Here is a 14,968-nt window from a genome sequence, read left to right on the forward strand (position 1 = left end):
TAAAAACAACCTTTTCATAATTTTTCTGATAAATTACAGCCCCATCTTTTATAATCGAACACTATAAATTAACTATAAACATATTAGCATTGGAGCACCCTTATAATTTCAATAATCATCAAATTAAAAATCAAATTACACCACTTTGAATATTAATGACGATGTTAGCTTAAAAATTAATAAACGTCCACAAAAATTGTACAAATTGGCATAATTAAACTACAAAACCCTTTCTACAAACTGCCCTAAAATTCACCCTGACATCTCTGTTTGTTATATTTTTATAAAGCATTAAAGTTACTAGTTTTTCCTTAAAGAATCTCAATAGAACCCAGGAAAAAATGAATATTACCGCACCATATGAAATTATGGGGATTCACAGGGGCCCAGGGGGTGGCAGACACGTTCGCCGAGAGAACAATGCAACAACACGGTTCTGAGAACGGCTTGAAACGTTTATTCAAGTACATACATATAAATGCATGACGGGGGTAATTGAACAGGGTGAGTGTTTTGAAGAGCAACGGAACGTTAAGCGTGTGCCTCGTGCCATGGGAATCCCTGTAACATTCCATTGTGGGATCAGTTACCATGGCAAGAGCATGTACCAACTGCGACTGTGATCCGATACTTAAAGTTACACTACGTGTGTGTGTGTGTTTGTGTGTGCGTGCGCGCGAATTTCTTGTGCTAGCTTGTCAACGCATTTTTGGTCCCGCCGAGACTTTTCCAAAGAGAAATAGAAACCCGAAACGCGTGAACACAACAAATCGAGGAACGAGACACCCCTGTCGAAACAAACTGTCGACCCATTTAGCTTATTTACAGCCTGCTTGTCGGTTTTAAAAAATATATTAACGATCGATTTTTGCTCGAAAAACAAGAGAGAACGCGTTCCATTAGTGCCATAAGAGAGAGATACAGTTTTTCTTAAATATAGATACATAGATCGTTTTTGTGCAGTTGTATAGTACTTCACATAGTTCCTCCGCTAGATACTAAACACTTTTTACAATGGTTCACAAAGATACCTTAAGCTGGTGAATATATTAACAAGCATACGGTGAGGCTGATCAGCTCGAAGCCTCATCGACACAATATATTACAATTACAATTGTTTGAACAGCTATAATTAGTACGTGCCACATTTCTGTGTACCTGCCTTTACATACATTTGAAGTATGCTGGAGATATCAATCGAAGGAATAATACAACAATTATTGAAGCCAGGACAATCTGGACCGTAGAAAATCGGTGCAGCTTGTGTTTTGGCTTTTTGCTTGACTGTTAAAAGCTATAAAAATATTCAACATCCTATAGAAGTTCTTTCACAAAATAAAGAACTTGAAAAACGAAAAAACCGCACGAAATAAAACTTTTTCGCTGCTTGAAAACTTGAGACCGAGGCTCTCAGTATTTTCAAAAAATCAAATTTCAGTTAAAGGTACCCGGCTATGATACATACGTACACGCGTAAACGGCCAACGTTTATTTGCAGATGTTTAATTTGATTCACCTAGGTAGGCTAACATATTCCTAAATCGTTGCTCTAGGAGTCTGGCTATGACCAGGAAAACCATGATCGACTAGATGGCGTAGGGGATTTCGGTATCGGAGATGATGGCACTGATGCGTTCGGTGTAGTTGGAGTCGTGGGCGTGCTCGGTGTCATCGGATTCTCGTTGTTCAGATTCCTCAAACGTACTTTCTCGTTTGTCTCCGCTTGCATCTTTTGTTCGTACTCTCTAACATCCTCCAAGCTCATGTCGTACCACTCATCGATCCAAGCAAAAGCTTGCCGATGACCCAACAGTAGAATGTCCCTTATACACTGTAGAAAAAAAACCATAATTGCTTCCAGTGCTAATACATTCTAACTTACTAGGTTCAAGGATAGTTACTCTATGAATTAAGTCCTCCACTCGAGTCTGCATGCCCCAGACTTCAAACGAAGCGTGAACTAATTTGTAGGAACACATTATGGGCTGTGTTGTCTCCCTCCAGCCCTCCACCAATGGTCCTCGACCTGTTCGCTTAGATTGAAAGAATTTTGGATCCTGCAGAAAGCAGAGAGTTTGAAATTTCTCCAATTGTAATGAATAAGGTACGTGAAATCGAGTTCAAAGTACCTCTTCCTCTTTGTAGTGCTTAGCAGAGATTTCATCGTACGCAATGTCTACAAAGTCGACCTCGCGGTGTATCAAATCGATGGGGGTGAGACCTAAGCACTGTTTTAAACAGAACATGACTAGAAGTGATTCATTTATTGAGTGAGATGCTACAGAAATTCACGTACGTTCTCTGTGGACCCATTGTTATCTTCATATCGAGTTCTTATTGAGATTTGGAACTTGGGGATGAAAGAACACTGAAATGCATAATTATATATAACTGAAAATTTGAGGGGGAACCCTCGATCTAGGTACTTACGGTGTATTCTGTGGTGACCATAAAGAACATGCAAAAGAAAATGCGATGTTGTTATATTTATATGATGCTTTATAAAACAAGAATTAATAATATGTAGTTTATCTGTTTGTACCTGTGATAGTGAAAGGATAATAATTCCATGCCTTCTCTGTCACATAGAATACTTTCGGGATGATCGATTGGATCCAATATGGCAACTTACTATAATAGAACAGGGCAAATGAGGATCTATTTATACCTGAACTTACAAACTATCTTTGGGATTATCACCTAGACAAATGGATCCTCTTTTCTGTGTACTGGCCCTTCCCGTGCTCTACATCGTCGCACTCTACATTCTCGATCACCTCAACGCCTTCATCGTTCGCTGACTGTTCATGACTATGCCTTGCAATCATGTAGAGTTGTCCTATGTGGTACTAAAAAATGCTCAATGATAATTACAAATAGAATAATCTGTATTTTCATTTAATCATAACTTTAATCATTAGTGAAAATACAAGGACGCAACACAATGTTGTTATAAGGAGTTAATAATTTATTTTTGAACTTCTCGAGTACATTCATGATACAAAATTAATGTATGCAATAGATGAAAACTCGAACTTTCCAGTTTAATTCCCAGATTTAAGAAATTCCCCTTTAAAAGGGGTGTTCCCCATTGTATATATAACTAAAATCGGTCAAGTATTAAATGGCATTCGATGTTGCGATAAATACATTATTTCGTTGGCTAGTTCTCGAAATGTTTGTACGAAGTTAAACCGTACGATAATTTGAGAAAATGGACGAATACATGTGGACCAACCGGGACCAAAGGATGGAAATTGCCAGGGCCGCCAGAGGCTTAGAATTGAATTATTTTGCAACAAGTAATGACGAAACAATTTACCTCTGCCGTAGTGAGCGGCATGGATATGCGGTATTCCTTCGTTAACACCATTTTCGCAATTAAAACTTGTCAACCTTCGGCAATAACATCAACTCGACACTCGCCGGGAAAACAATGCTTTCTCACGAGGAAACGGCCGACGAGTTCGTGAAATTGTCATGTAAATATCAATTTCAACGACAACCGAGGCGACCAGGCAATAAACAAAATCGAACGGAACGAAGTCAGCCCCCTATCCCCCTTTGATCGATAATAAAGCCCGGCACCTTAAGACCATAACCGTGTAACTAGCGTAAACGAAAACTCCCAGCAGATCCGCTTTCTCATCGGTTATAAGTGTTGTTTAAATAATTTACTTGATTCGCAGTACAGCAAACTGTTCCACGACGATTTCGTGTTTGTTCGTCGAACGGAATTTTTTTCGTTTGAAATGACATAACCTGCACGCGGTAAACAAACGCACAATGCGGCCGCAGAAATTTCAGCTGCCTTGTAATGCGGACAGGTAATAAATTGTTTAAATGGATAGAGAACCTTTTATTACTACGGACAAGTTGAACTTTAGGGTCAAAATCTTAACACAGTATGACTGGTATTCGTTAAGCAATTTTTGTGGTGTTTACAGTTATTACGTTATTCATTGTTTGTAAGTTTAATATGTTTCTAGATTTCCGTGTACTGACAAGAAGGTGGTGATAGTCTCTGTGTTTGGCAAGTCGCAGTACAGGTCCAAAGGATGCAAGACCAGTATGCTAAGTTCTATCCTCCAAGTGGACCTCCTGGATGAGCCACAAGTGGATCAAGACACATTTGTAAGAATTATGTCAATACAGTATTTTTGCAGAATTGCAGTATAATTTTATTGAACTTTGTAGAGTGAGATTGAGGGATACTATGATACAAAAGACAAAACCATATATCTACACCTGAGGGGTCTGCTGGACACGCACAGCCTTCTAACAGAGTACAACAGATTCGCTGAGAAACAAGACTGCAAGGACTTCCTTAGCGTGTGGGCTCACATGAGAGACAAATATGCCAGGGCCTTGCTTGTCCTGTTCCATATATCTCATGTTATTGTGCTCGTACATCCCACGCACACCTTCGATTATAGTTACGTGCATCTGTTCAGAGCAATGGATATTGTCAGGTAAGCATTTTGTTTGAAAGGTATAAGGCTGTGTTGAAACTTAATATTGATTGTTAGGCAAAAGGTTTCACCACAGCTCTCCGACGTTCTGAGCTGTATCTATAGTCTTCCTAAAGATTGGGTGGCCAATGTGAGGCCATGCTCACCAAGAGTATTGTTCTACTTCGAAACGTGCCCTACTGTCTTCCAAGACTCTGCGAGCGGGACTAACATAAAGAGGTTGGAGCATTCCTTGGAGGACCAGATTTACCATGTGCTGAGGAAGAACCGTATAGTGACTAACATCAGGTGAGAATGGGTTCAGACACAGTAAAAGTATCGTAAAAATAGTATAGTAAAACGCTATAGAAGATCCGTCGTCTACACATATTCGTTAATATCTATGTAACAAGGTTCATTGATTGTTTTGCAGTTCGAATTCCCTGTTTGCAATCCCTGCAAACCAGGAATTCGTCTATGTGCACACCGGAACAACGGAGTCTAGGGATATCTTGGGGTACATGGCGAAGAAGCTCATACAAAGCTGCAAAGCCAGTTCAGGTGGTAGCACTTCGAGGAGTCTGGCCAGCCAGGACTCTAATATTCCAATTGATGATCAAGAAACGGGTAAGTGGGGTAGGAATGAAGTATGTCTTCACTTATCAGAGACCTGTAGCACTACATTTAGTTGCATGGTTTCAGAGACTCGGTCCTTCAGACTGTTCCTACAACAACACATAAACCTGGCCTTCGCTAGAGGATTCGACGACAATGTTGGAAGACACTCTGTACCCGCCTACTTTGAGGTTAGAATTTAGAACTTGTGCCTAATCTTCACAAAAGTGCAGTAACCATATTGAAACTTCTTTGTGTAAACCAGATACCGACTGCTGGCATATTCTATGAAGTGGCAAACAAGGTCTACGACTACTTCATGCATGGAACAGACAAGGAACTATTAACACTGCACAGTTTGCTAGACACCGATGTCAAATTCAGCAAGAGCAGGTGCAGCAAGGTGCTTCCGAGGGCACTGCAAACGTATCAGGAGAATTTACCTCAACATTACACCAGGTACTGATTGGATTATGTTAGAAAAACAGAGTCGCAACTGTAAAGTTTGATTTCTAGGGCGTATCATGAGACAAAACTGGCTCATGCGATGGCAGTGTTCGAAATGCATGCTCGGGGGCCTTTGTTTGAAGAGTTCAGCGAGAAACTGCAAGCTGAGTGCGAGAAACATTGGCGGTCTGGTCGACAAATGTGCGAAGTTCTGTCTCTGACGGGGAATCCTTGTACCAATCCTATTCATCGAGGTGGTAGTGAAGGTGCCGGAGGTGGGGAACAACCAGAAGCCAGGGATAACGACAAGTATGTCTACTATATACAAATTTATTTTGCTAGACTCAATTAATAGCAACAATCTAGGATACTTGTCTCATTTAACTTGAGAAAAATATTCTAATAAAAAAAAGAGTTTGGGAGCCAACATTAATTCTCTATTTTACGTATTGCAGCGATTTGCCAATCAGGGAACACTGCAGCGGGGTTCGCTACATCTGTGCCTGCAACTGCGGTCGTTGCCAAGGGTCGCGGGAGGATCCCTTCAGTCTGAGGCAGGCGAATTACGAGTACTTCCAGATGCTGGCGAAACAATGCGGCTGCGCGCAGCTGGAGAACATTCAATTCCCAGTTTTCCAACCGAGCACCCACAATTACAGGCCAGCGCAGTTGCTGTCTATAACCAAACGTAAAGATTCGTTCTGTCACGCGGAGTCCCCAACCCCAAGGGGAAACACCCAAGCCTGCAGCCTGGGGGTCAACACCCTTAATGGTACAGTTGCACTGTTTAGTTTAATGCCAGGCGTTTTTCAACGCTGTCACAGTTTCAGATGACAATCGAACACCTTACGGCAGCGGGGGCCAATTTCAACAAATCAGCGAGCCCAACGAAGACGGCCCTAAACTTAGCAAGACTAGCCTAACACCCAGCGACGCGCACAAAGTGGTCATAGAGGTTTCTGACAGCGACGCAGACAACAAAGGTGAGTGTTCCCACGGTGTTAGAGGTTACACAGAACAATAATGTTCTACAAATTTGAATTCTACAGAGAAGTCTTTAGTCAGACAACCATCGACCACGGAGTACCTGCCAGGAATGTTGCACACAGAGTCGCCGGCTGGTTTGTTACCGCAGTTCTCCAGCTGGTCCCTGGTTTGTCTCGGTCCTAGCAGCTTGTACTCGCATAACCTGGGTTTGCAACACCAGGCTGGCGTACTACCCACCTCTGCTTTCCTTCTACCTTGGGACGTGACCGTAAGGTTGGAACACCAGAAGGAAAGAGGTTCGCTGTGGCCCACGATAAGCGACCATGGTGCGCATGGATATTGTCCAAGGGGGAAGAACTTCCAGAACATGAATACCATTCGTGGTAGAAAATCGAAAGGTGGAAAAGAGTTTGTCGTGAAGATATTCGTTGGAGTGGAGTACGAGTGTCCGAGAGGACATAGGTTCATGGCTTCTGCGCCTGACAAGGTGCTCAAGGCAACTGGGAATGGGATCGTGAAGGACAGCGGGAACAAAGTCACATCCAGCACTGCGGACATGCCTCTCTACTTCCCCTGCCCCTGCAGGTACCTAGGAGTTACATGAACGTTACATATGTGTGATAGTGATAGGAAACGTTTAATTATTTAAAACCGTGTTAATTGTCTAGGCAAACGAAACCACTGATAGCTCAGTTAATGAGGATTCATGTAGTGACCCCGAAAGCACCTGTACACGTGACATTGAACCCCAGAGTTCAACCAGGGCCTCCGCCCTGCCCGATCTTTGTAACTGGCTGTGACGAACCCATAAAGCTGTCTCAGAGTGCCTACTGGGTCCTAAGGCTTCCGTATCCTTTCACTGACGATCTGTAACGCTCTTATATAAATTTGAAAAAATTCCTTAGCGCAAATATAGGTACGTATACATGGACGAGAAGGGACCGTACTTGGCACCGAAAGAACCAGTGCCGACTTCGCAAGGAAGACTACTGGCAGGAATGTATGGAATCAGTGAAGTGGTTCCGGAGAAGAAATAACGCAGTATTGAACTTTTTATAAATACCATTTGTACGTAACATGTAAATTATTGTAAATATAAAGTTCGAAAGAAGACAAAACTTTCTCTCCTTGAGTTACGCACCTTAGAAACTACATAAAAATATAATAGTTAAGTTTGTCGATATTATTTAATTGATGCAGCAAGCTGAAATACATGCAATATCCCCTAAATTATTATTCTAAGTACTAAGACAAAAGTTGTGCGTAGTATTTTATCTAACACATTATAGGTAGCCATTACAGGTAGTGACAATTCGCGAAAAGGATGCATCATTGTCTCAACTAATCTTAATGTACCACAGAAAACATATTCAAAACTATTAACACAAAAAACGTTTCACTTTTCAACGAACCGACTTGAAAGTTTCAAATTGAACGGTAACTATTTTGGCGCCAATCAGTTAAGCGCGGCTCGCCGCGATTGGTTTACCCCGTCGGCGGGAAAATAGCCGCCGTTTGAATTGAATTAGCGATCGCTTCGATGCTTTTTAATAAAATCATCGAAATTATTGAAACACGGAATATACCGAAGAAGTTCTGTATAAATACCATTAGAAAACACCATTCGCTGTTGGACTTATGGGAAAGATTCTAGGTCACAGAGCTGTGGGACTTGTATAACGGTAAAGAAATTTCTCGTTCGAAACTCTCCGCCATTACACTCGGCGCTCTGACCGTTACGGATTTTCTTACATGAGGAAATAAACACATGTCATCGGGTCTCACCTGTAGAGCGGTTATTTTAGTCCGCCGCGCACTAATACTACGAAATTTCCGATGACATGAATGAAAAAGTCGATTTTCTTAACGACAAGATAAAATACAAAGTTCCGTCGCACTTAGCCGGTAGGAGTGATCGTTAATTACATTGTTGGTTTACCGGAAAATGTAATATCGCGTGTTCAACATCACAGTACAAAGTGCTTGTTGTGTATGCCAACATTTCACATAATCTCGGACTTCGCTTCAGTGCCGAAGGTCTCTTTGTTCCTTTAATCTTAGGTGATTTGAGTCTTGACAATAATAATTACATTTGTTGATAGGAGAGATTGATTACATCTTATCTGTTACAGTTCCAGAAAATTTCGAAGAGCAATGGGACACTCATACTTATTATTGTCCCTCTTTATGGCTTTAATTTGCCAGAGCAAAGGGGACACAATGTTTGGATGGATTTGGGGCAAGTCCAATGATGAAACCACTGTTTTGGTGGCCGACGGAGTGCCTTTGGTTTCAATCCCTTACGAGTCCATGACAGAGGACGAGAAATTCCTCCAAGAGGCAGCTAAATTCACAGAAATCCAAGTGTCGTCTCCCTTGGAGACTTGCCAACACAAAGTCATCATGAAGATTAGAACTTCCTGCTCCGAAATGACCGAAGAGCAGCTTGCCAAATTGAGCGTCAATCTGTTGAACTGCCAGGCTGCTGTGGAGGGCAGGAAAATGTTTCCCTGCACTGAGGAGATGGTAGTACTTTTTTTAAAAACATTTTATGCATTTGCAATTTTTTAGGGGGGTTGTATCATTCAATAGAGAGCTAAGAAAAAATTTTCCATTTTCTCTAAAACTGGCTCCAAAATTTTTTGAGATTTTAGCAGAGATAGAAACTTCACAAAAAAAAAAATAGTTTTGGAGTAGCCTTCATTCTATTGTTTCTTTAATTATCAAGAGATCATTATTGATCATGAGAGCTATCACTGCTGTGCATTGAAAGCAGTTGGAGTGGTAGACTGAAATAAATTTCACACACATGTGTGTTCAGCATGTGTGTGTTTGCCATATGTAGAGGGGTAGTTTTGGGCACGTTCAGACCTGCAACTTCCCCCACTGGGGGGGGGGGGGCACAGACCACCTCTGAGCTGTTCTCAGTTATACTGCCATAACATAAAATACTCTTTGCCAGTGCACATCTAACTCTCCCCTTGTTCTCCTGAACTGTGGATAAATTTTGCACTAGTACATTTTCTCCGATTGTAACTATTAATCGTTAATTACGCTGATTATTGTTTAACTGTACAAATAATTGTGCTTCTTCTCAGTCTCTAAAACAATGTACAACAGACATGGACGCAGACATGTGGAATGCGTATCACTTGATCAGTAACAGAGCAAGAGCAGTTTGTTATGCAGCTCGTGGTACTCAGTTTCGTGCTCTGACTGAATTGACTGTTAATAAATTGATGCAAACCGCACACACGCAGATTAAGACACTGGGTTCTCTAAAGGTAATTGAATAGAAATAGAAATAAATTATAGCAGTACCCATTGTGTTGACTATTTAACGGCCAATCGAATACTAATTCAGGACAGCCAAGATCGTTTGGAAGAGCAGACCGGGCAAGTGTTGTCCTCCTTGACGGAAGGCAATAAAGCGCTGCTGCAACAGCAAAGGCATTTGAGAGACGCGCAAATAACGGCTCAGAATCTGGTAACGTCGAATTTGAGAGAATTGACTAACGAGAAGGCGTTGATTAGACTGGGCCACACTCAGTTAGCAGCAATGGCAGAGGACATAAAACAAAAGTTGGAGCAGGCGAGTCAGAGCTTGAACGAGCAATCTGTCGAACACAGCGAGAACCACAAGGAGATACTCCAGGACCTAGTGAATATTCAAGAACAAGCACAGTTGATCTGGGACAAGATTGAGTCCAGTACCAGTCGCATATTCGAGCAGCACGAAGAGGCAATTGTCCAGTACGAGCACACTCTAGAAAAGCTAGCTCAGATTAATGACACAATCCAGTTCCTCTGGGAGCTGACAAACACTATGCGAACAGAAGTGGACGAGAAACTCAGCTGGCTGACCAACTATGTGGGTGACACCGGAGAACAGATGCAGAAGATGTACCGCACAGGCTTGCATGTTGTCTATTTATTGTGCGCCATGGTGATCGCTGCGTTCCTCCATGCCCCTCTACTGACCAGGATCACTATAATGGGTCTGGTGCCACTGAACTTGGCATCATATTTGAAACATGGCATGGATGCTTGCTTGGACTTCACATCAATGACCGTACTGATATTCTTGATCACAGCAAGTGAGTAACATAAAAATCTTCACTCATCGAACAGTACTGATACTATACTAATCTTTCACTTCGCAGTGCACTTTGTGATGGCTGGCATCCAGCGTATCTGTGGGCCGAAGGCAAGCACTGTGCGACCAGAGCCGATACAGGTCCACAAACAAAATGGCCCTGCGAATGGTACAGCGCAGGACTACATATCATCCTCCTGTGCAAACACCAAGTCCCCCAAGGCTCCAACCCTTCCGTTGCTCACTAGACTGAAGAGGAGCATCAATTACCTCTACAGCGCCACTCGCAACCAGATAAACTACTGCACACGTAAGTCTAGAAGTTTGTTGAAAAACGTGTGTCCTATCAGGCAGGGTAGAACTTTGTTGATCAGAGCAGAAGAAATAGAGCATAATTCATTAAACTGTGCTCAAATGTTTCATTCGAATCTTTTTGCAGAGAAGTGCAGTTCCCTAGTGCAGTCCGCAGCCTTTTGGAGCCGGCAGAGCTTCACGCAGCGCGAGGAGCTTTCCTGCTCCTACATTCCATCCAAGAAACCTCGGGAGGATCTGGTCTACAACCACCAGGGTGATTACCCTAGCATGATCTCGGACGACTTCACCGACTTTGATAATTCGATCGCAATAAACGAGAAGGACGACAGCGTCAGCGACCTTGAACACCTGGTGGATGCTAATGAACTAAGGAAACGATTGAGGAGAATCGAGAATCGAGAATCGTCTGTTGCCAGGCCCGCTTATGCCAAGCAGCGCTCACCTTCCAGAAGGTAGCTAGAATTTTTTATTCTACGATACATGTGCGAAACTGATAAATCAGGACTTGTCTTGAACGATACCTGTATATTGCAACTTGGCAATGAACTTTTTCAGCATCAGCCCAACATACGCCTCACCCAGAGCCCTCTGCAGCGGGATGACAAGAACTGGAAGAAAGTGTCGCATGTTCTCCACCACTGGCAGTTATTACTGTTCCAAGCACTCCACCGGATCCTCTATATTAGGAGACTGAACAATTCTGTAAAGCTAGCCTGAAAGCTATTTTTTGAAAGCGTAATTTGTGGTGAACATTTTGAGCTCCTGTGTGTAAGGAATAGCATGAAGCACGAAAAAGACACTGATTTTGTAAATTGCGGACCAATCTGTACATATTTGTTAACGTTTTACCGTATAACCACTATCGAATAATTTAAGGGGAGACTAATACGTAGCCCACGATGAGCGTAGCGATAATTTATTTTTGTAAAACCTTACGCGTGCGAAGGTCGAATAAACGTATCAGAATGAATGTACACTGGTGTGGTGCACCTTCTCCAAAATCGTAAAGACCATCAAACGTGAAAACCCATTAGAAACGTGAAACATCAGCAGATTTTCATGTTGTACTGAGTGCAGATTGCGCTTGTAGTCAGCTCGAGGAACCTCGGGCTGTTGTCGAATCCTATTCCGGTCACCAGGTTCCTCAGGTTGCAGTAATTCCCGCCATTATCGAATATCCTGTGCCACTCGTTCGATACAGACTCGCCCTTCAAGGAAACATTGAAAATATAGTGCGAGTAGTAAAGAATTTACTATTTTAAATTGCATATAAGTACCGTTGCCACACAGGTCTTGTTCACGTTCTCGAATGTGATGCTTATGGTCTCCATAGTTTTCATGTCTAGACCCTGATGAGAGGCTCTGATTATGTTGCTTTCGTCCGGTTTCGGCTCACTGAGCTGCAAAATCAAATCAATCGTCCAGAGAATGAACAAGTTCACTCAAATTTTTCTAAATTAGTACTCGCTCTTATTTTTGATTTTCTGAAGGTATTGATGAAATACGAAGAATTGTATTTAATTGCTTTGTCTGTACAATTGTAGATTTGGCTTGGAGAATGAGTTTAAACAGACTATCACTTACTTTGTAAAGACACCTACCGCCACGTGGACCACAATTGACACTGGAAGACCAGTTGAGGATTTGACACCTGAACTTTTGCATAACGTAGGTACAGGGGTCTTGGAACTTCCTGCCAAAAAGAAGTTACATTATCATATTAATTAAATCAATAGCACACACGACCGTGCATTTTTCCGACTGTTTGACTGCAAAATCTTACTTATTAGTCTTGTAGTCTTATTATGATTATTAATGTGTATCTCTTTCAGATTTTTCGGACTAAGCAAACGTGCCTGAAGAAATGTTAAATCTCCAAAAACGCGAAAAAATGCATATTATGGAATTGTTAGAGACACTGTTCAGTTTTGTAGCTGGGTATTTATTTTAGCAAAGACAACAGTTCTTTATGGAGCATTAGGTGATTAATGCTGATCTAATGGGACCTGTTTAGTGACACGGTGATAAATGTAGAATTATTATGTGATTTAGAAGGCTCTCGACGGTGTCTACATTGGAGGAAATTTATTGTCATCTTTTGGCAGTGGCGGTGTTCAAAGGGGGCGCACCGAAATAACACGGTATCAGCCTAGTGAACGTTCTCATGGGCTTGAAAAGTGTGGTTCGTATATTTTTCAAGCGGTGTCGTCCAGCCAAAGGAAAATATACGAGCCTCCGCTTGGTAATATTGAGTTTCTCTATGCAGGAGGATTGTTTGCAGAAGCGGCCAGCAAGTAGTCGTTATCTTTGAACAGATTTTTCTCAGGCTTCTATGGGGGGACCAGGCTAAACAATCATGCTAACCCATTAAAGACAAAAAAATCAAAAAACTGCATGGAGATCAATACCCCCAACTCGGCCAGATACATAATATTTAAATTATCTTTGCCCATTGCTTTGCCATATTATGTTCAACTTATTGTGGAGATTTCAAGGAGAATCATTTCTGTAGAAAATTGTAAAAATGTGCTATGGACGTTATAGAATTTTTAATCGTTATATGGAGATACAGGAAAGCATATGTAGAAGTGGAACGTGCCATTTAACAGTGCATGATGCATGCAGAGGATAAGGGAACAACAAGGTGAGCAGAAGACCGCAGGCAAGGACCATCAACAGTGCAGAGATGCAGCAGCTGATCAATCTGCATTTCGGGAACAGGCTGCAACCGCTTCTGATCTCCATCGTGGGTGGATCTTCATTCTCTTTCTCGTGTCCTATTTTATCTGAGCCTTAAGATCCAATAAATAAATTATTGCAATGTTCTAAAATCACCTACACTAAAACAAACATTAACTCTTAAAATAAATTTAAAAAACAATTCTTTCTCTATCCGGTAATAAAATAAAATGGCACTGGTGGGTCAAGAAATTAAAAATGAGTTAAAATTTAACTAATTAATGTTTTTAAATTATGGGTAGATGTTCAGGAATGATTTTGGATTTTATGGACATTGAATGGAGGATTTGTGTATCGAGGACAGTTCTAATGGTGGCGTTGATGAAATAGTGTTGCAGACGTACCTTTTCGAATACAGGAAACAGAGTCATCATGCGAGTTTGTCTCTCTCGGACCGTTTACTTGCGCGTAAGGCGGGGGTGGTCGCCTCGACATTGACCTAAGCTGCATATACTCTTTGTAAGGCGGCGGTCCGTCCTTTTTGGCGCTTCCTTTCGACCTGGCCATCACAAATCGGTCACCTTCCATGCGAGAAAATAAGCTGGCCGACGTTCCACGAAATCTGACTGGAACGAAAAAAATTGAGAACACGCGACTGTCATTTCTTCCTGTCATTTGCGAATGTTCATCGTCGATCCTGATGTCCAGAAACAATAATAATAATAATAATAATCTTTTTTTAACACGTCGAACGCCACGTCAGCCATATGTGGCTGACGGAATTATTTGTGCAAAATTATTTAATTTTTTGCAATTTTTATTTTATTAAATAACTTACTTTGATTTTATGGAATTTTGGGGGGTTTCTAGTTTGGCGTTCAAAGTGTTAACTATGCAAATTTCCGTGGGAAAAAATGTTCAAAAACACACGTGTTTCAGGGCTTGGAAAAATGGTCAAAAATTGAGGAATAATTGTAAGATATAATCAAAAATATTAGCTGTTGGATGGAACAAAAATTGTACTTTGCAACAGTTTTGTTGTTTCTTCGGATCGAATGGAATTAAATTTTTTAATATACAGTCGAAGATTTATTGTTTAGTTGAATATCGAGTTGCAGATGATAGTGAGTCGTGGCTAGCCATTTTATAAGCAGCATTTTAAGGGGCCTCGACTTCCCACGAGTGTGGATTGAATAATTTTTTCCGGGGCTTTTTTTCTGGCGTCCGCGGTGTCCCTAATGAATACTATCTTTCGAAGATACCAGCCATAAATGTACTCGTCTCACGACTGCTACTTCCTTTTCTTCCTCTTGGCCAGCCTTGTCACTAATTTATCGATCGCGCGATTCGTGTCTCAACATTAAAATCATTGTTCGAA

General features: G+C 41.5%; 4 protein-coding genes across 5 annotated transcripts; 2 read left to right on the forward strand and 2 right to left on the reverse strand.

The window, feature by feature from the left end:
* Nucleotides 1-434: 434 nt before the first annotated feature.
* Rdgbbeta (cytoplasmic phosphatidylinositol transfer protein 1) lies at nt 435-3,554 on the reverse strand. Its single transcript, XM_076797355.1, has 8 exons — nt 3,323-3,554; nt 2,701-2,849; nt 2,543-2,631; nt 2,431-2,438; nt 2,297-2,368; nt 2,130-2,228; nt 1,902-2,057; nt 435-1,831 (listed from the first exon to the last, which is right to left on the reverse strand). Exons 1-8 carry the CDS (start codon nt 3,371-3,373, stop codon nt 1,562-1,564), a joined length of 894 nt encoding a protein of 297 aa, XP_076653470.1. The 5' UTR covers nt 3,374-3,554; the 3' UTR covers nt 435-1,561.
* A 90-nt stretch (nt 3,555-3,644) lies between these two features.
* LOC143359414 (nonsense-mediated mRNA decay factor SMG8) lies at nt 3,645-7,606 on the forward strand. 2 transcript variants are annotated; one of them, XM_076797353.1, is made up of 13 exons: nt 3,645-3,827; nt 3,990-4,134; nt 4,198-4,472; nt 4,530-4,760; nt 4,885-5,078; nt 5,154-5,257; nt 5,332-5,525; nt 5,583-5,822; nt 5,969-6,285; nt 6,338-6,496; nt 6,563-7,085; nt 7,169-7,348; nt 7,417-7,606. In XM_076797353.1, the coding sequence occupies exons 1-13, from the start codon at nt 3,787-3,789 to the stop codon at nt 7,535-7,537; spliced, it is 2,724 nt and encodes a 907-aa protein (XP_076653468.1). In that variant the 5' UTR covers nt 3,645-3,786; the 3' UTR covers nt 7,538-7,606. The 2 variants fall into 2 exon arrangements, with proteins under 2 accessions (XP_076653468.1, XP_076653469.1); XM_076797354.1 differs by having other exon boundaries at nt 5,969-6,201.
* A 523-nt stretch (nt 7,607-8,129) lies between these two features.
* LOC143358709 (protein brambleberry) lies at nt 8,130-11,877 on the forward strand. The gene is made up of 7 exons (XM_076796057.1): nt 8,130-8,561; nt 8,633-9,026; nt 9,599-9,784; nt 9,865-10,597; nt 10,664-10,906; nt 11,036-11,363; nt 11,467-11,877. The coding sequence occupies exons 2-7, from the start codon at nt 8,655-8,657 to the stop codon at nt 11,603-11,605; spliced, it is 2,001 nt and encodes a 666-aa protein (XP_076652172.1). The 5' UTR covers nt 8,130-8,561; nt 8,633-8,654; the 3' UTR covers nt 11,606-11,877.
* Nucleotides 11,878-11,955: 78 nt separating this feature from the next.
* Nucleotides 11,956-14,157, reverse strand: LOC143359177 (uncharacterized). The gene is made up of 5 exons (XM_076796926.1): nt 13,995-14,157; nt 13,507-13,703; nt 12,496-12,600; nt 12,189-12,311; nt 11,956-12,119 (listed from the first exon to the last, which is right to left on the reverse strand). The coding sequence occupies exons 1-5, from the start codon at nt 14,155-14,157 to the stop codon at nt 11,958-11,960; spliced, it is 750 nt and encodes a 249-aa protein (XP_076653041.1). The 3' UTR covers nt 11,956-11,957.
* Between the last annotated feature and the right edge of the window lie 811 nt (nt 14,158-14,968).

Source organism: Halictus rubicundus, chromosome 11 (genome assembly GCF_050948215.1).
Source record: "Halictus rubicundus isolate RS-2024b chromosome 11, iyHalRubi1_principal, whole genome shotgun sequence".
Taxonomy (NCBI): domain Eukaryota; kingdom Metazoa; phylum Arthropoda; class Insecta; order Hymenoptera; family Halictidae; genus Halictus; species Halictus rubicundus.

Bases quoted from the DNA above. Each gene is read 5' to 3' on its own strand.
- LOC143359177 (XM_076796926.1), bottom strand. From the start codon at position 14,157: ATGGCCAGGTCGAAAGGAAGCGCCAAAAAGGACGGACCGCCGCCTTAC. The intron at 12,601-13,506 runs GTTCCACTTCTA...TTTGGCAGGAAG, and splicing joins CATGCACTGTTAAATGGCAC to TTCCAAGACCCCTGTACCTA. The intron at 12,120-12,188 runs GTACTTATATGC...GTTTCCTTGAAG, and splicing joins ACAAGACCTGTGTGGCAACG to GGCGAGTCTGTATCGAACGA.
- LOC143359414 (XM_076797353.1), top strand. From the start codon at position 3,787: ATGCGGCCGCAGAAATTTCAGCTGCCTTGTAATGCGGACAG. The intron at 5,526-5,582 runs GTACTGATTGGA...TTTGATTTCTAG, and splicing joins TTACCTCAACATTACACCAG to GGCGTATCATGAGACAAAAC. The intron at 7,086-7,168 runs GTACCTAGGAGT...TTAATTGTCTAG, and splicing joins TACTTCCCCTGCCCCTGCAG to GCAAACGAAACCACTGATAG.
- Rdgbbeta (XM_076797355.1), bottom strand. From the start codon at position 3,373: ATGGTGTTAACGAAGGAATACCGCATATCCATGCCGCTCACTACGGCA. The intron at 2,632-2,700 runs GTGATAATCCCA...GTTCTATTATAG, and splicing joins AAGAGGATCCATTTGTCTAG to TAAGTTGCCATATTGGATCC. The intron at 2,058-2,129 runs GTACTTTGAACT...TGCTTTCTGCAG, and splicing joins AGCACTACAAAGAGGAAGAG to GATCCAAAATTCTTTCAATC.
- LOC143358709 (XM_076796057.1), top strand. From the start codon at position 8,655: ATGGGACACTCATACTTATTATTGTCCCTCTTTATGGCTTTAATTTGC. The intron at 9,785-9,864 runs GTAATTGAATAG...ATACTAATTCAG, and splicing joins AGACACTGGGTTCTCTAAAG to GACAGCCAAGATCGTTTGGA. The intron at 10,598-10,663 runs GTGAGTAACATA...TTCACTTCGCAG, and splicing joins GATATTCTTGATCACAGCAA to TGCACTTTGTGATGGCTGGC.